The sequence below is a fragment of the Scleropages formosus genome, chromosome 9, assembly GCF_900964775.1.
Source record: "Scleropages formosus chromosome 9, fSclFor1.1, whole genome shotgun sequence".
In the NCBI taxonomy this organism is placed as follows: domain Eukaryota; kingdom Metazoa; phylum Chordata; class Actinopteri; order Osteoglossiformes; family Osteoglossidae; genus Scleropages; species Scleropages formosus.
The window spans coordinates 19,252,685-19,271,898 of NC_041814.1; the positions used below are offsets into that span (position 1 = coordinate 19,252,685).

General features: G+C 42.5%; 1 protein-coding gene across 2 annotated transcripts in view; it reads left to right on the plus strand.

The window, feature by feature from the left end:
* Positions 1-19,214, plus strand: part of LOC108935521 (rho GTPase-activating protein 29-like) — a 37,927-nt gene that overhangs the window by 10,969 nt on the left and 7,744 nt on the right. The window contains exons 4-14 of one of the 2 annotated variants that reach the window (XM_018754210.2): positions 9,230-9,373; positions 13,577-13,673; positions 14,094-14,166; positions 14,542-14,602; positions 15,098-15,235; positions 15,648-15,712; positions 15,858-15,968; positions 16,173-16,253; positions 16,542-16,709; positions 17,590-17,727; positions 18,206-18,396. In XM_018754210.2, coding sequence (XP_018609726.2) covers positions 9,230-9,373; positions 13,577-13,673; positions 14,094-14,166; positions 14,542-14,602; positions 15,098-15,235; positions 15,648-15,712; positions 15,858-15,968; positions 16,173-16,253; positions 16,542-16,709; positions 17,590-17,727; positions 18,206-18,396 — 1,267 coding nt within the window. Of the gene's footprint in view, positions 1-9,229; positions 9,374-11,973; positions 12,432-13,576; positions 13,674-14,093; positions 14,167-14,541; positions 14,603-15,097; positions 15,236-15,647; positions 15,713-15,857; positions 15,969-16,172; positions 16,254-16,541; positions 16,710-17,589; positions 17,728-18,205; positions 18,397-19,214 lie in introns of those variants that run through there. The other variant, XM_018754211.2, reaches the window with a different exon arrangement.

Here is a 19,214-nt window from a genome sequence, read left to right on the forward strand (position 1 = left end):
TGCAACGACTGAACAACGATCAAGCAGGAGGTGAAGGGTGAGGCACGGCAACGCAACGCCACAAAGTTCTTGCTTCAGATTGGTGAGTAGGAAATGGTATGCAGATGCAGTTCTGTACAAAACAATTGTTATTCTTCTGTTTTTTTTTTATTATTATTATTATTATTATTATTTTATTTTTCTTTCTAAAGCTTTCAGTTAAGTTTATTTTTTTGCCACCCTTCCCAAGAAGATGCCTCAGGCCCCTTGTCATAGATCTACGTACAACAAGTAGTGCTACTACAGCTAACATTCTACAGAGTTAGAGAAGTATGGGGTGATGAGCTAAAAAGTAACAAAGAAGTGGGAACAAAACTGCTAAGGCCGGTAAGGTAGGTTGAGCCCACACACACACACACACACACACACACACACACACACATTGGCTGAAGCCTGTTGTCCCATGCGGGGTTGCGGTGAGCCAGAGCCTAACCCGGCAACTCAGAGCATAAGGCTGGAGGGGGAGGGAACACTCCCAGGATGGGATGCCAGTCCATCACAAGGCACCCCAAGCAGGACTTGAACCCCAGACGCATCAGAGAGCAGGACCCAGCCAAACCTGCTGTGCCACCTCTCCCCCCGCAGTAGGTTGAGCCATCAAGTCAAATTTGAGGATACAGAAGTGGTTTACCATTGCCTTATTCCATGTATGTCTTTGGGTTGTAAACCCCACACACCCTGAGCCGAATTCAAACCTTCAGGCAATCTAGGGCAACAGTGTTACTGCTGCACCGCTGTACTGCTCTCTAAGGCAGGTAGAGGAGGAAAACACCTTCTGGAAGTCCAAGGCCAGCTGGCTGTACACCCCTTCCTAGCATTTAAGACTTTACACAGGTAGGGGAAGTGTTGATAATGTTTCCCCTACTGCTGTGTTTAAACAGCAGTTGGGGAAATGCTGGGAAGAAACTTGTTTAGAAGGAGAACTTGTGTTGCCTAATATTTCTAGGCAGCAAGACTTGTTCAGCTAACCATACGCTTGTATTTTTTTTTTTTTTTTTTTTTTTTTTTTTTTTTTTTTTTTGTTTCGTGCAGCTTTCTGATTCTTCCAGGTTCTTTTTGGCTTTGCAGATGCAGCATTTTCTCCGTTCGCAGTCTGGGTTCTTGGTCTGCTCTTAGGTTAGCAGTGATTTCTGCCTCCTACTATTGCTCAATACAGAGTCAAAACAGAAAGTGGCATCCAAGTCCACAAAAGTTGAACCGAGCACCAATCCGCCAGTTCAGAAAGATGACACTAGGCCCCTAACTAGAGGAGTAATTACACATGAATCATTGTTTACTGTCCTGCCATTCCTGAGTACAGTTATAGGGTTTGACAGGATGAAGCGCAGACAGGCACCTAGGTAAGCCAATTAAAGTACCTGTCGACAGATATTAGAGGAGAACATGCCGACAGCCGTTCGCCAGGTTTTAATGAGCTGTGGGATTAAAGTGCGGTATTAATAGTGGTGTAATAGTCCTACAGTGCAGGGTGTGCTTATTAATCATGCACAGGGTTTGCATATACACAAGGGTCATTAACATTATTATTTCTAACTATTATTTAGCTGAGTCCTTTGTCCATGGTGGCTTTCTATGTTTATATCCTAAGCTACTTACAATTGTTTACTCATTTATAGAGCATGGTAGTTTTTGTTGGAACAAATCAGGGTTGAATCAAAAACATGCAGTATTGTGTGTGTGTGTGTGTGTGTGTGTGTGTGTGTGTGTGTGTGTATATTTCCCTGCACAAATCAAATAAGTCAAAGTCATTTTCAGAACAAAATCCAAATATTCCAAGTGTCTATGTTTAGGTACTTTTCAGTGTAGACTGTATACAATGCAGTTTGTCATGTAACATTTTTTAAATTTGAAATTAGGGCAGCCTGCAGCTCTTACATATTGCTAATTAAAATGTCCTGACTCATATAGAATTGTATTTTCAGAGGCAGAAAAGATTTATTTGAACAATGAGATGACAAAGACCTAAAAAAATCAGTTTTTTGTTCCTGGACAAAAAATTGTGTTTACTGGACACTTAAATTTTCTTAAAATAGCAAAATAAAACGTGTTTTTACACATGGCCATGATAACACCAACATATTATTTTATATTATATGCAACAAAATTGTTATTTCTAGGCTTCTTTTAATGTATATTCATATGTATTTACATATATTTTCCTTATTCATTCAATATCAAAAGCTATTTGTCTAGTGCAAAGTCACAGATCCCCGGTCTTATCTTGGAAGTGTAGGGTACAAAGCAGAGTATACCCTTGAAGGCATTTATGTAATTTGGCTCACTGGAGCTTATGATATAAAGAAAAATCTCACTGGATCTTTGTTTTTGTTTTTCACCCTGCTAAGCACATAGGCACTATATCATTACAGATGCTGTGTAGTGTTACAACTGTTTGATGTTAGATGATCATTTAATGGTTAAATTAAGGCCTTATTGATGCTAGTGTATGGGTATTATTTTTGCAAAAATGAAAAATGATACATATTTTAATGAGCTGATGTTTTATGTTGTATAGAACCCTATTTTGTTTTAAGAGACCCTAGGGTGGAGTGTACACCGATCAGCCACAACATTAAAATTGCCTGCCTAATATTGTGATGTGATGACAGGTGACGTGAATAACATTGATTATCTCATTACAATGGCACTTGTCAAGGGGAGGGATATACTCTATTAGGCAGCAAGTGAACAGTCACTTCTTCAACTTGATGTGTTGGAAGCAGGATAAATAGGCAAGCGTAAGGATCTGAGTGACTTTGAGAAGGGCCAGATTGTGATGGCTAGACAATTGGGTCAGAACATCTCCAAAACGGCAGGTGTTGTGGGGTGTTCCCGGCATGCAGTGGTTAGTACCTACCAAAAGTGGTCCAAGGAAGGACAACCGGTGAACCGGTGGCAGGGTCATGGGTGCCCAAGGCTCATTGATGTGCGTGGGGAGCGAAGGCCAGCCCGTCTGGTCCGATCCCACAGAAGAGCTACTGTAGCACAAATTGCTGAAAACCTTAATGCTGGCCATGATGGACAAGTGTCAGAACACACAGTGCATCACAGCTTGCTGCGTATGGGTCTGCGTAGCTGCAGACTGGTCAGAGTGCTCATGCTGACCCCTGTCCACTGCCGAAAGCGCCTACAATGGGCAATACCCATATATAGCAAATATAAAGAGCGCTCCTTGATCCCATTGGTGTGACAGAAAGAATTTAACACATTATCAAAGGCTATACAACCCATAACTGATTTTAAATAAGCCTGACACTTTTTAGTTGTATTGCCTTGCTATAAAGATGTCTCTGGTTTTTTGTCACAGAGGGATGACACAAGTATGGGTTCCTAGAATGCCCACTACATTTTTTTCTACAGATCAAGAAATTAATATTAAAACTTTTTGGCTGAACTGTAATTTTTTGCTTACATTTTAGTTTTGATGTGGAAAGCACATGTAGAATGTGCATTGTTAATGCTATCAAATAGCTCTCTATAAATGGTATTTTAATGGACCAAGCTGATAATGGTATTTGTTAGTTAAGGGCAAATTATTTATTTTTTTTGGCATGGGGGAAACGTCAATATCAGATAATGCATGGTCGGAACTGAAACTGATTCTTATCAAACCCCCTTATATGAAGCAGCTGTGAACTTTGCAACTCATTTGTCTGTCTCAGGTGCACATTTATTATTCTTGACTGTTTTAACAAGGTATTGCATGGCGGAGCCTTAGCAGTGGAGACTTAAATGTGTAAACATTTACCCGTGTCATACGTGTTTTGACAAAATGCACACTCGTGTCCTTTGTTCAGTGGTACAACGGCAGTTTCCACAGGCTAAATCACATTTCTAGATCACAGGTGGCCATGCTGACCAGACTGGCTGCCCCTAGGAGGAGAGGTAGGGGAGCAGTGGGGGAGATGAAGGGGGTTGCTCATGTTGGCTGCCAGCAGACCACGGGCGTGTGGGAGTATTCAGGATTCATCACAGAGAGAAGCATAGTTGGAATGCCAGCACTCCCTGCTCCACACAGACGGCAGCCCTGTGAATAGAAGGCTTTTTGGCTTTTGGTCTCTTTGATGGATGGCCTAGCAGGTAAATAGAAGAAAAGCAGTATTGTTTACAGGCAAGTAGAAAATCAAAATATAATACACATTTTAAAATGAAAAAAGCCAGGCAAGTGGGTTGATATTAAAACTGCTAAGTACATACTGTGATCTTGAATTCCATAAACTGTTATGGATGGATGGATGGATGGATGGATGGATGGATGGAAGGATGGAAGGAATTTAATTTGAACTCCCTCATTTGAAAGATACATTTGTTATTGTTGGTAACTTTTGAAGAGAAGAATGCATAACTAAAGAAGAGTGCATTACAATACTAGTTAGGTTAAGAATTACGAGCCAGTGTTTCCAAAAAAACATTCTCTACATTGATACTCTTTGAGTTGCGCTTCCGCAGAAGTAAGGCCTGACTTATTTTACAGTCACACAGTTTTGAGGTGGATCATTGTGTTAGCCAGAAGCTAATCACATCGAACTGGTGTTAGAAGTGAAAAGTCAAGGCCTGTTGGAGTTGCCATAGATGACATGGTCTACTAGAGTGCCAGTATAGGTGGCTTTTATTATATTTTTAAAAATTCAAGCAAATTCTCTCATTTATCCTTTATCTAAGGGAGAGTTTTGCAGGACTGACTTAGGTATCCATACTGTACTCCGAGGACCAACCAGGAGGTAGGGTTTTAGTTGCTGATCCCACGAGACGTAATCCATATTCACAAGAATATTTATTCCATGGTGGGAGTGAAGTGAGATGCGGCATTGACACAAAGAAATGTGTGTTTCTTGAAGGGGACCTAATGTAAGGAGAGAATCCAGATTTCCAGGAAGGGTCAAATTTGTCAGATTGATGACACATTCTCTGGAGTGCCTGCTTTCTGTCCAAGGAAGTAAATTCCCAGAGCTGCGGTCCTTTCTGGAGGTGTTTTCCTTTTTACCCAGAAACATGAAATGCCCTGAGGATCTCTGTCATTGAATGTGTTTCATGGCTTAGTTAGCGGCCTTCTTTGGAAGAGTATTGAGATTCTTTATTATACACCATTCATTCTTTTCAACCGAGCAAAAAATTTTGATTTTTGGCAATGATGTGGACCTTAAAAATGGAATTTTGAACTGTACTGCTGTGCTGATCCAACCCACCGAAACAAGTTGAAACTGAAATAATGTTTTGTTCCAGTTGTGTAGATGTATGATTGAGCGTAGCTAAAATCATTGGAGAAGCAATTCCAAGATCACAACGGTATGTTCATATACATGATTAGCTGAATTTCTGGTTCATTGGTAATAAGAGTTGTCGGTGTATCCTAGATGCCAAAAAACTGTTCTGTTTTGAGTAAAGTGTGTGTTTGTTTAAAAATTTAAAAAAATAATTTGTTTCTGTCCAAACAATGATCCGGTGAATTTTGTTACAGATCACTCATCCATGCTAAACAAAAGGGGAGGGATGCCTTGGATTGCAGGAATTCTGGGTTTCCATGACACTAATTGGCTAAAAGTATTTCTTTGTTGGAGACTTACAGACACATAGCCGTGGCCTGGCACTTTCTTTACGCGTTTTTCTCACAGCGCGTGGCTGAATGGCAGGCGGGAAAGAAAGACCAGGAGATGACACAGAGAGGAGAATGAAAGGGACGCCCTCTTGAGGGAATGAGTCAGTGACTTCCGTGCCCTGACCCTCAGAGCCTCGGCTCATCCAGCAAGTGCTCATTGCCTCTTGGCTCCCCTCTCCCTCAGCAAACACTCCAAGAACGCAATGTATTGTTTTATGAAAGTCTTACCTTTCACATGTGTGGGACCGAGGTTGCATTCTTGTCTTCTTTTATAATGGTCCCCTTTGGCCAGTTGTGAAGCTCAATTGTCTTCATTCATTCTTCCCTCCAAGAGTATGGTCAATTTTCTTTTGTCTACATGGCAACTTAAGCAGAATTCAACATGGCCATTAAGGTCATTTTTGGTTATCAGAGACAAAAGAAAGGCACTCCTGTGGCATTGCTATATTCTAATCCATCTAGGGGGTGTGAATGTGAATGGTTAGCTTTTTGTAGAGCTTTGTATGTTTTGCTGACTGCTGTTAATCACTGACCATTCTACGAAGTTTAACTTTCCTGTTGGTTGCGACAACAGTGCTGTTTTTCAGGAAAACGTTACATCCAGAAAAGCAATTTGAATCTTTTTTTTTTTTTTTTTTCCTGTTGAATATATCAATAGTGGCTTAATTGTTTTTTTTTTTTTTTGCCTTACATCAACAAGGACCCATCCTACTTATAATTAAATTACATGTATTGGGAAAGGCTTCAGTAGAAGCTTTGTGTTTGATAAGATGCTCTGCTGAGACATAAAGACACAGCTAGTAGGGTATATGTTCTTCCAGGGCTTAGAGGTTCTGTGCCTACAGCTGTGGTCCACTGAACCCAAGGCTGACCAGGCAACCGTGGAGCTCTGGGATCACAGTGCGGTTTGACAGTGGGGGTCAGACTTTGGAGCTTCAGAGTGATGACTACCTGCAGTGTGCAGCTGCAGATCAGTGAATGTGCTGCTCTGCGAGGGAGGGGGGCTAGTTTGGTAATCTCATAGCATAGGCATCTGCATCCCCAGCCCCCATTTTTTCCATTAAAAAGAAATTCCCTGGTACAGAGTGTCTCCAGCATTGCCCATGCTATCAACATGTGTCACTCCCAAGAAAAACTGATCCAGATTTGCAGGTTCTGATGTGCTGAGTTTAGCCTGGACCGGAGCTTCCAAAGCCTGCAGGCTAATATTCATGTGGGCCTGCTTTCCACTGTACCCACATGAGCATATTCATCAGATCATGTATTAGGGATCACATTTTTACGGTGACGCAGGAAGTAAGGAAGTAAGCGTTTACAGTATAGCTATGTTTATAGGCAGGGACAGCTGGTAGTTTTGTAGTTAGAGGTGTTGCCAGTGTGAAGGCCCCGGGTTTGAATCTCTGCTCCTGCTGTGGTTCTCTTCAGGAAAGCCATGGGTTGATTCACCAAAGATGCCCTGCTATATACGTGGGCTAGCGTTGTAAATCGCTTTGGACAAAGGATTTGGGTAAATAAAGAACAACAAGAATATTAATATGTTATCTTTGTTACATTAATTCGCCTGAATTGCATGAATGTATGAAAACAGCTGTTCATTTCTTAATCTGTAGCTGAAATGGTTAGCTGAAGGTCTGATTTCTGATTTAAAAGCATGTGGCATATAAGGTAGAATAGATGCTATATGTTGCCCTGAAGGATTATTCTGTTCTCCAGCTTTGTCACCCCTGAAGAAGTCCATTGAATTTTTGCATTGTTATGTGTATCATCATAATAATAATAATAATAATACAAAGACTAAATATGAGGCTAAAGTTGTCTATGATGACATGATGAGGGAGTCGATTTCTGGGATGCAGGGCAGATGTCCCTGTCGAAACAGGCGGTTCCATTTGAGCATCCCTGCTAGTAGATACCCTCCTTTGTTCATTACAAAAAAGCCAAAAAGTACAACTGAAAAACAGGAGACTGCCAAAATCTCCCTGATCCCTGTTTCCATGAGCTTCATAATCCCGTGCCAACGGTCAGCACAAACAGAGTTTTGATGTCGGTGGAATCGCGCCTGTTACCTTTCCGCTGCGTTTCCGGTCAGCAGACAGAGCACATCCAGCTAAACAAAGCGTCCTGTCCGCTTTTGTCGATGAATTCAAAGTGTTCAGGTGTTGTTCACCTCTCTACCTGGTGCTCAACCACCTATTTGCCCCACATATCTGTGATACTGTATATAATAATCATAATATTACAGTAAGATTATAATAAACAGTATACTAATGCATTAGAAATATTAGCTCTTGAGTACGACACATAAATGAAAATGTGTTTTTTGGGAAATGGTGTGAATCACAGTTTGATAACAGAAAGGGATTAACCTGTGCCCAAGTTAATTGACCACAGCTTAATTAATTCTAAATGTCATGCAGGAGGGGGCGCAGTGGGTTTGACCGGGTCCTGCTCTCTGGCGGGTCTGGGGTTTGACTCCCGCTTGGGGTGCCTTGCGATGGACTGGCATCCCATCCTGGGTGTGTCCCCTCCCCCTCCGGCCTTTCGCCCTGTGTTGCCGGGTTGGGCTCCGGCTCCCTGTGACCCCGCATGGGACAGGCGGTTTCAGATTGTGTGTGCGTGTGTGTGCGTGTGTGTGTGTGTCATGTAGTTTTCTTCAGTGAAGAAAGTTTGACAAAACCCAGAAATGAGAATCCCAGAAAAGATATTTAGTTATTCCCTGTAGTAGAATTGTCCTTTTCAGTGATGAGACACTCATTGGTATTTGATAAATGTGTTTCTTTTCACAATTCTTTATATTGTTTTTTGTTGTAACTTATAATAGTACTGGTGATAAATTTGGGCATACTTATACAGTAGGTTTTAAGACGGATTCAGAATGGTATATAACATATTATTTTGCTTCTTATGTATTTTGTTAGATAACATTGATTCTTGATTGTTTTTTCGATTGGGTGGCACGGCGAGTAGCGCTGCTGTCATTAAATAGCACTTCTAAGTCAGTTTACAGGTAACAACGGCATCGTTGCTGTATGGTAGCTTGATTTCCCAATTCAAGGTACGTCTCGTCCATCATGGCGGTTGCTCATCATCTTCAGTCAGTATGGGCCGGCCTCCTCAAATCTTATTGTAGGGAAACAATGCTCAATAAGAAGAAATTGTTAGTAATTTATAACTTAAAGAAATACATTAACATTAAATAATAGGGTGGCACAACAAGTAGCACTGCTGTCTCACAGTGCCTGTATGGTGTGAGAAGTCATGAGTTCGATCCCTGCTCAGCCTGTGTGGAATTTGTATGTTCTCCCCATGTCTGTGTGGGTTTCCTCCGGGTGCTCCGGTTTCCTCCCACAGTCCAAAGACATGCTGGTCAGGTTCCCCCATAGTGTGTGAGTGACAGAGAGAGAGTTTGTTTCACTGATGTATGGATGAGTGACCCATTGTAAGTAGTGTATCTAGCAGTGTAAGTCACCTTGGGGAATAAGGTGTGTGGGCTAGTAACACTACATAGTATCCATTGTAAGTCGCTTTAGAGAAAAGTGCTAAATAAATAAATGTAATATGTGGGCTGATATGCAGTTCCTTGCTCTGTCTCAGAGAATCAAGACTGTCTGCACCAGGTGGTTCACGAGCGACTTGGAGAGCTGCTGCGGGTGCTGAAGGCTCTCATCAGCAAACACCAGACCCTCAACTCGGTGGACATCCTCAGCGCTGCAGGGACCGTGATCGCCAAGGTCAAAGGTCAGTCTATGTATACACACCAGCTGCACACTACGGTCCTGTAGTTAGTGGTTCACACTTATTTGCGAGGGAAAGACTAAGAACAGCAGGGTGTCCTCCTTTAATGCTTTTTGAAATATTGTATCTTCCTGCAGATTTGCGGATTTATTTTTACATGTCTTTTTAATTATACTATATTCTACCATATATTCCTTTTAGCTTTTAATTATTCGTGAAGTTGGGGGCGCGGGGGCGCGGTGGCGCAGCGGGTTGGACCGGGTCCTGCTCTCCGGTGGGTCTGGGGTTCGAGTCCCGCTGGGGGTGCCTTGTGACGGACTGGCGTCCCGTCCTGGGTGTGTCCCCTCCAGCCTTGCGCCCTGTGTTACCGGGTAGGCTCCGGTTCCCCGCGACCCCGTATGGGACAAGCGGTTCCGAAGATGTGTGTGTGTGTGTGTGTGTGTGTGTGTGTGTGTATTCGTGAAGTTGTTACCCGAATGATGAATTAATAAATATAGTTAGAAATTGTACAAGTCAGATAATGTTTACTGTACATGGTTGATTTGTAGGTAAGTAGATAAGAGGTACTTTAGCCGCTACACTTTATTAATTTTTAACCCCGAGTTGTATTTCCATCCTTTGTGTTTATCTTCAGTTTATTTTCATCCTTGACTTTTTATATTTATAGCAGCAAACATTTTTCCTGATGCACAGTATGTGTACGAAAGGGTATAATGCCTAACTGCCGAAGATGAAAAATTACACACCATCCACGTCAGCTCATTTCACACACTTTTATTCTATTCAGATTGTGTTTTTAGCAAATATTGTCATTTATTATGTTTTTGCCATTAAAAATAGATGTATAAAAGGGTTTTTTCAGAGTCAAAGCCCACTGGCTTTGCAGCTATGTTTCATTCAAACTACCAAAAAACTTGGTCCTGACTAATGATTTTCTGGAATTTGCTTCCTTCCTGTTTAATCATCTCTGAAACCGCTAAAAAAGTTGTAATGGCAGAACTGCCTCAATGATGTTGGGGACAGCTTTATGATCAGAATTCAGCAAGAAACCAGTTTTGTTTGCTCCACTCAGAATTAAGCACTTGTTAGGTATTTCATAATTCTTGCTCGTAACTTAATTTCACACATCAAGCTTATTCTAGCCAGTAGCAATATTTTTGTGAATGCTCCTGGCATAATACTATTGGGTAGACCTCACATCAGCATGGCTCGCTGTCAACAACAGCTCACCTGTTGGCTCAGTTTCGTCTGTGTCCTAATTTATTTACATTTGGTTACTGTGGTTGGTCAAGGAAAGCAAACAGAATAACAGCAAAGCAGCTGGTAGCGTAGTGATTAGAGCTACTGCCTTTGGACCCACACGTTGCAGGTTTGAGCCTTACTTCCAGCAGTAATACCCTTGAGCAAAGTACTTACCCTAAATTGCTCCAGTAAAAATACTCAGCTGTATAAATGGTAATTAAGTGCCTTAACATTGTATGCCGCTTTATAAAAATGCATCAGCTAAATGAATAAATGTTCACTACCGAAGTAGGATTGTGACAGTTAAACAAGGTAAAGTATACAGTGTAAACCCATCCATATATTTGGACAGTTTAAGAGAGCAGTAGGTGTTGTAGTTGTGTTTGCCTTGCAGTCAGAAGGACCTGGGTTTAGCACACCTCCTGCTGTAGTTCCCTTAAGCAAGGTATTTACTACGAAGTGCTCTGGTAAAAAGATGATCCAGCTGTGAAAAATGGCAAATCATTATAGGCAGTTTAGTGTATAACCGTAACATTGTAAGTTGCTTTGAAGAAAGGAGTCCGGTAAACAAATACGTAAATGGAGAACTGATGCAAGTGAGGTTTCTGTAAGGGCAATACAGTGAGGCAATAGGATCAGTGTTGGGTTCCTTCTCTGATTCTTGGGAACAGGGTAAAGGATATTGCAGTATTTGCTGCTTTACCCTGATTTACTGTCATGGCTACACTGTGTGACTTGAGCTGACTGAGTTGCTGTATTCTCAGGGAGGATCGAGATTTGAAAACATGCTCATAAAGTTCACTGCAGTAGAATGAGGTCTATGTTGTTTCCAGGAAGATGGCACTGGTTTGAAGGAATCAACCACTGGCTTTTGTTTATTTGAAGACTGACCATCAAAAACCTTTTTTTTGGAACACAGAGGACACTTCCTCAGACACAGCTGTATGTGTGTTTCTTTAAATCCATTTCCTTTGGGTATCATATCACAGTAATTTTCCACAATATCTTACATACCATAACCTATATATATATTATATTATATATGTATGTATGTACGAATTTAGAAAAGATGAATATGAAACTGATTTTGTATTTGCTGAAGTTTAAAAATTGCTGTAAGTTTCAAATGCCTTACTAAGGGATGATGCACAGAACTGACCTAACACTCTGAAGTGTGAGATAAGCCTTTACACATGGGCCTATCTTGAGATGTGTTGAAAACCTCATGCATTTAAGTTTGGCCAACCTTTTAGTGTTCCTAATTTACACAGAATCAAAAAACTCTGAAACGGCTCATTGTCGAAAAGGTGGGCGGTTCTGAGAAAACAATGCCATTTTTGCTTGATGATGTAGTTCCCACATTTGCATTGTGAGTGGCGGTCGCTGCTGGACATTGTTTTCCCGTGAACCTCAGGATGTCCTGGAGAAGACGTCACCACTTGCAGGCTGAGCTTTGTAGGGAGACGCACCCCTGGGACTCTCACGGTGGCCTGTGCTCTCCTGAGGGGTCCCGTGTCTTCACGGGATGATCCTCCTTGCCGCTCTTATCCCCAACCTGTCAGAGACGTCGTCTGAGGTTCTCCCACGCCTTTCCTTTTGAAGGCAAGGTTCAGGGTGCGAGCTGAGAAGGGAGTTTATAGGCAGCCTTCCTGCGACAGGAAAAGTAGAAGTGTAGAAAGTAGTTCTCCAGGGCCGGTCAACCCGAAAGGGTTCCGTTCCAAACTGGGGAACTATGTTGGTGCTTTTTGCTTTTGGGACACATTATTTTGCTGCCGTTCTGCCTGGGGCTTTCGGAGTTGAGTGGGATGTTCAACATTAGGTAAGTCAGTAAGGATCGGTTGGTTGTTTTTGTTTGAATCTTGGACTTGAAGTCGCCGTCGAGGGTTTCCTGTGGCCGTGAGCCATAGGGCCAGGAAGCCGTGGGTTAATGTGGAGTTTCCAGTGGCTTGGTGCTAAAGTTCTCGTGATGGTTTTAAGCAGTCTTCGTCCTGGACATGTGTATCCTCTCAATCGCTGTATTTTATTTAAGAAACTTCAGACTTGGAGATGTTTCAGTCCAGTGAGCTTGAAGTGTAGGATTCTGCATACAAAGTTTCTTCTTTTGGTTTCTTCATAGTTTCTGTCCTTCTGGGGTAACAGGTGGTGTACTGGTTAGAGTTGTTGGCTTTCAGTCAAAGAGTCCAGGTTTGAATCCTACCTCCAGCTGTAATAATTGTTCTAGTAAAACTTACTCAGCTGTATAAATGAGTAAAGGATTGTAAATAGTCTAGCATAACATTAGAAGTCACCTTGGAGAAAATCAGCTTTGAAAAATCTGCATATTGAGGAAAAACATAAATCACAGAAAACTAGGTTGTTTAGGTAAAACTGGTGCCAGCAGTCAGGCACTTTGATGGACTCTGTCATATGTTTTAGGGATAAGGATTTAAGCTGTAACGTATGCCGTAGCTCCCAGTTGATTTCTTTTTGTCTCTCCTCCTCGTGTTTCCTGTCTGCGATTTTAGGACTTCTAAACGTACTCGGTCAAACTAGGAGGAAGCAGCGAGGATGTTGGTTTTGTGGAAGGGGAATGACGTTGATTTCGAAATTGCATGTTGTGTGTAAACACACTGAACTAAATAATCCCGCCCATTAGTTGAATCATACTTTTTTTTTTTTTTTTTTCCTGTGTAAGGTTTAAACGCGCTGTTTGTTCGTTTACCCCACACATGATGATACTTAAAATACCAGATTTTTCTGTTTTGTTTTAACATGTATACTGTTTGTGTTTCCTGTTCTATTGTTTGGGAAGAGAGTAAGAACACGGTGTCACAATTTATAATTGACACTTGATGAAGATAATGGTGGTATTGCAATGGTAATGGTTTAAAACTATAGAAATATTTTATGAGGATATAAAGGAGAGGAAGAACTGCCAAGTGTCATGAATAACAAGTGTTTTTCGTGTTCTGTTGATCTCAACAGGTGTTAACTTCAGGGATGTGAATGAAGAAAACAAAAGAAATCTTTTTGATGAAATATACACTTCTATTGACACTTTAGCATTCACATTTGGCAATGTGTAAGTGCAATGTTTGATTATTCTTATTTGTTTACCGAAAATCTGCTCCCTATCTTGGTTTCAGAACATTGGTATATTGAATATTTCCACTGAATTACTGAACACACGAGTACGTGTAGCAAAAGTTTTTTTTTTTTTTTAAAAACGTGATATAGAGGCTATCAGTACCGTTGGAAACCTTAGCAAAATAACTGTCACTGAGATTGTTATACAGTTAGTGGTGCTCTACTCTAGTGAAAGGCAGATGTTTTACCCTTAAGAGCAAACACCTTTTACTACTTGACGTTTTTTAGTTATTTTATCAGTTCTTGCGTTGGAGCTTATTAACCAAAAGCAATATTCTTAGCGCTGAACAAAACCACATTGCAGCTGGAAGTGCGTATTTTCAATATTTCAGTAGTTTTCCACTCTCTCCTGCAGAGTGTCTGACTTCCTTATGGGAGATGTAGACAGAGAATCAGTGCTGGGACTCCGCCGGACTCTCAAAAGCAGGGTAAACGCTCACTTCTGTCTCTTCATGGAAAGCATGTGATTTGAACATAAAATCAGATGGTGTCGATTGTACTCTTCACCTTTACGGAGAAAGCAGATTAGAGGGCATTATCATTTGAGGATACACACAACATCTCTTTGTAAAGCTGTGAAAACCTTGTTACAACTGTTTTTCCATTAGTATTTTATCAAAAGATCACTTGAACAAGTTTTTTTTTTTTTTTTAATAAATTTTATTTATTTATTCATTCATATACATGCACTATTTCAGTCTGAGGGATAAAGAGAAAAGAGAGTGGAAACATGTAATAGTTAAATGTCCTGCACTGAGTAGTGATCCTACTCTGAACCGAAAACTGCGGTTTTCATTTTCAAGTCTTTTGAGAACCTGTCGGTGGAGTCTCCGGGATCCATTTCCGAGAAGGATGACCTTCCAGGTGAGATTCTGTCTATTTCTCCGACGTCTGCTGGAAACCGTTGCGCCTGTTTTGTTTTTGTGAGATTAGCAGATTGGTTTAAAGCCCACTTCCAAATTGGCATTATAGACCCTATTTTATTCCGAACCGCGTCTGTGGTCGGGCATCACGTGGCCATACGTGACGGTGTCCGTCAGTTGTCTCGGGCAAAGTCTTCTGGTGCCATCGGGGCCCATGTGTGCCGTGCCAGCCCTCAGATCTCTTGTAGGGACACTCCGTCACTCCGCTACCCCACCGTCACGCCGCTACACCAGTGCTGTCATATCAAAGGGAGTAGGGGAGGGGAAAATACAAAATCCCTGTCGGGTGTGCTTAGCGTCAGCGGGAATTAGGATACCCCCTGCGGGCCAGGTCAGCGGGAGCTTTTCTCCCGCACCCGGCGAGTCAGTGGTGAAAAGCCGGCGATGCAGGGGCCCCACTCGCTCACCCTCTCCGTCGTCTCGTACCCATGGCCAGGCACGCCGCGGGCTCAGGAGGTGGACTGCGCACTTCTGGGCAGCGACAGCGGCGTGGAGTCAGCATTGCTCTACGCCAAGGCCTGGTCCAAGTATGCCAAAGAGCTGCTGGCCTGGGTGGAGAAGAGGCTGAGCCTAGGTGAGTGGGCACCGTAGGGATTCTCACGAGTCCCGTCGCTCTGAGTGGATTCCACACCTCATCCTCTAATCTCACGGTTAGGCTCCCCTAGCGCTTAGCGTTCAGGTACCCTTCGTACCTGTGTGTCACTTCTGCTGCTCTGTCTCGCCCTCTGTTTGCATGTTACTCACCAAGCAGCACTGAACTCCGCTTATGCGGGGCGGTTGGTAGCATAGTGTTAGAGCCTCTACCTTTTGAGTCCAAAGGTTGCAGGTTCAAATCCCACCTAGTGCTGCAGTACCCTTGAGCAAAGGGTAGATGTAATGTTACCTCTTAAAGTAATTTGACAAATGGCAGATTTCTTGTGAAACTGTTCAAAATATACTTTCACGCCTGCCGTCAGTACGTTCGTAACCATCATTTATATTTTCAGATATCGAATGTGCAAAGAGCTTTGCAAAAATGGCCGAATCTGCAAAGGCACTCGCAAGTCAGCAGGTACTGTTTTTGTTCACACTTGGGTTCCCTTATTTAAACCGGGTTTGAGTTCAACTCTGAAAAAGTTTCCTGTACATGGAAATATGAATTTCTTTCAAAACTGTAATCTTTCATTTTTTTTTTTTTTTTTACTTTTATGTTGTAGGACTATATGCCATTCCAGGACTTTTATATCTCCGCGTTTCAAAATGACATTGAATACAGTCAGTTTGTGCTGCAAACAGCTTCCGCTCTTCAGACCAACAAATTTACTCAGGTATGTTTGAAGAGTATCTCCCCCCCCCCCCCCCCCCCGTTTTTATTAACAACTGTAGTGAATACATCATTTTTTGTTTTTGAATTCAAATATGTTATTGTTGATGTGTGTTGATTTAGAGTTTTTAAATTGAGACTTATCTTTCTTAGAATACAATGTAGATATATAGAGTCACTTGATATTATTTTGCTGTCTACTTTCCAGCCTCTGTTGTCCAGAAAGAATGAACTGGATAAACTTAGGAAAGAAATGAAGGAGCAATGGCAAAGAGAGCAAAAGAAAATGGTAGGTATTTTATCATTATTGTTTTTTTCCCCTACTGCTGTAACTTAATTTACTGTAATTGTACATTCCCATCAAATTTTTAATGGGGTGTTTTCGACAAACAGTACCAACATGTGTGGACAGACACAGACCGTATCAGCACGTGCAAACTATCAAGAATATGACAGTTACAGACATAATCGTGGATCTTGGTGTGTGAGCCAAGCGTGCGTGCGTGCGTGCATGTGCAGTAGCCTGCTGCTCATCAGCACAGTTGTAAATGGCCACTGTGGCCTTCCTATAACGCAGCAAGAAGCCGACTGCGCCCTGAAGAAATCCAGGCTGCTGCAGATCCAGAGGCAGGAGGAGCATGAGAGGGCTCGCACGTCCACCAGCCGCGCGGAGGAGGAGCTGGTGGGCAGCGGAGGCAAGCAGCTGGAGAAGAGGAGGAGGCTGGAGGAGGAGGCGCTGCAGAAGGTGAGCAGAGGGGTGTTGTGGCACTTATCTTTCTTTCAGAGGAGTGATAGTCTGTAGGATCTGGTATTCATACGAGATATCTGGACGCCCGTTAGATATCCAGATCGTGATGTCACAGTTTTTGTAAAGAGCTCAATGGCTCACGGTTCACATCTTGAATTATAATTTAGAAACACAGTACATAAATGTAAAGAAAAAGTTGAATTATGGGCAGTATATTACAGGTTTGCATGTTTACATTTCCATTTATTCGTTTAGCAGACGCTTTTGTCTAAAGCGACGTACATCTCAGCAAAAGTACAATTTATGCATTACATTGAGAGACGGAGACATAGCTGCAGACATGAAAGTCTCAAGCAAACCTAGTTTGTTACCTACCACTTGCTGCACCGAGGTTCATCGTTCAAGTAGGTGCATAACACACAGACAAATCCAGATACCCACACCAATTTTTTTTTTAATTAAATATTATAAGATACACAAATGAGCAGTACAGTACCAGAGTAATGGCTGTTTGTGTTTGTGTGGGTTTCCTCCCGCAGTTCAGAGACATGTGTTTTAGGTCAACTGGGGACTCTAATTTGCCGTGTGTGTGTGCATGTGCATGCATATGAGAGAGAGAGAGAAAGAGAGTGAATAAGTGTGTGACTAACCTGTAATGGCAGGGCACATATGTTTCCAGGATAATCTTGGGACCACCGTGACCCTACGTAAATCAATATTAAATTGAGTAAAAGTGAACCCAGTTTTTGGAGTTGTCCAGTCGAATTTGCCATACGCTGTTCATTACACACATCGAATCCCTGCGTGTGACTTTGTGTGAGAATTTGGGCTAGTGGAAAAAATGGTGTGTTGAGGCCCCCTTGCCTATCTGTTTTAGGCAGAAGAAGCCAAGGAACAGTACAAAGCGTGTGTTGCAGACATGGAGGTGAAGAAAGTGGATCTGGCCAATGCCAAGAGCGAAATTCTCGCTCAGATCCGGGAGCTGGTGTTCCAGTGCGACCTGACTTTGAAAGCGGTAATGTCTCCCTCCTCTACCAATGCGGAATGGTCGCTCATACAGCTGTGTAGTGGCCCGAGACTCCAGACCAAAAGATAGCAGTTTCAACTCTGAGGATAAATGCATAAGTGTATGTAACATGAAATTATTACTGTCCTTATTGTTTATTTGATTCCTTTCTTTAAAGTTTAAGAATGTGATTGATGAGGACTGAAGTGTGACATTTCCACACCAAGCTACTAAGAGTGATTTATCCATTTGTGCTCCTGGGTAATTTTTGTGATTCACGGTAAGTAACCTGATCAAGTGTGCTATAGCAGGAGTTCAATTCAAACCCACAGGTTTGACCGCAAGACAATCACAAGGCTCTCACTACTACGTAGGTTACTGGGAGCTCTCCTTGACGTCAGTAAAGGGAGTCATGTTACAATATGCTAAGAACCTGCTGTCTGTTACATAACCTGAAGTGGCTGGATGTTCCTGTTTGTTTCTGCAGGTGACGGTGAACTGGTTTCAGATGCAGCAAGCCCTGGCCGCCTCCCTGCCGGTCCACTACCAGACCCTTTGTGAGAGCGCCAAGCTGTACGAGCCAGGTCTGCGCTACTCCGACTTTGTAAGGAGCCTCCCCAAAGACAGGGTTCGAGTGGACGCCCTCTCCTTCGATGTTCCCAGCCTCCAGAACACCGGGTGAGATGTGCCTCCCTGCAGCACTGCAAGCCCAAGAAGAGGTGGCTCGATGAGCTGGACTTCTGTTCCGCAGACATTCGGATGTTTGTCACGAGTGGTTTCCTTTGCCACGAAGTAAAGTAAAAAGCGTCTTCCTTACTGTGCGAGGTACTGTTCCTGCTGAAAAGGGCCGACATTAGCAGTGCCTCCGAGCGTGGAAGGGGGAGAGGGAACTGAGGAGATAATGAAAGAGAAGCAGAAAGGTGATCCGCAGTGCGCTCCAAACCAGTGCCGAAGACCCGACTCTAGCGAGGGACGTAGGCACGAGGCCGATGGTTTGTTTCGCCGAGGTGATGCTGACGATGCTTCCTCTCGCAGACTGGCACCCCCTTGGTAAAGGATACAGAGAATGGATCACACCTGCTTGAGATGGAGTATTTTAACAGGGCAGTTCTTTTCTTAAGTTGTCAGTCTTGTGCACATTCAGACTATTCAGCCATACTTTGTGTCCCCTGAACATTTTGAAAAGCCTCGAAATTTGAACATAACCTGTCCCTTCAGGATTGTAAAGAGCTTTCGCCATAACTTGTCTGTGTCTAATGCTGGATGGTCCTTCGAAGTGTGCAGAAGAGGAGGGCTTAGAAGTTCCTCACCGCAAAAAATCCCTTAGAAGCAAAGGAATACGCCAGTAACAGAATGTATCCATTGAACTGCTTTCCTCGAATTAATGAGGTTCAGATGCTGGACTGTGTCTGTTGCTTGTTTAGTTTGTGGGGAATGGAATGTTTAAATTTCTTTAATAGAGCTGTTAATAGTGCTATCAACGAGCTGAACTGCTT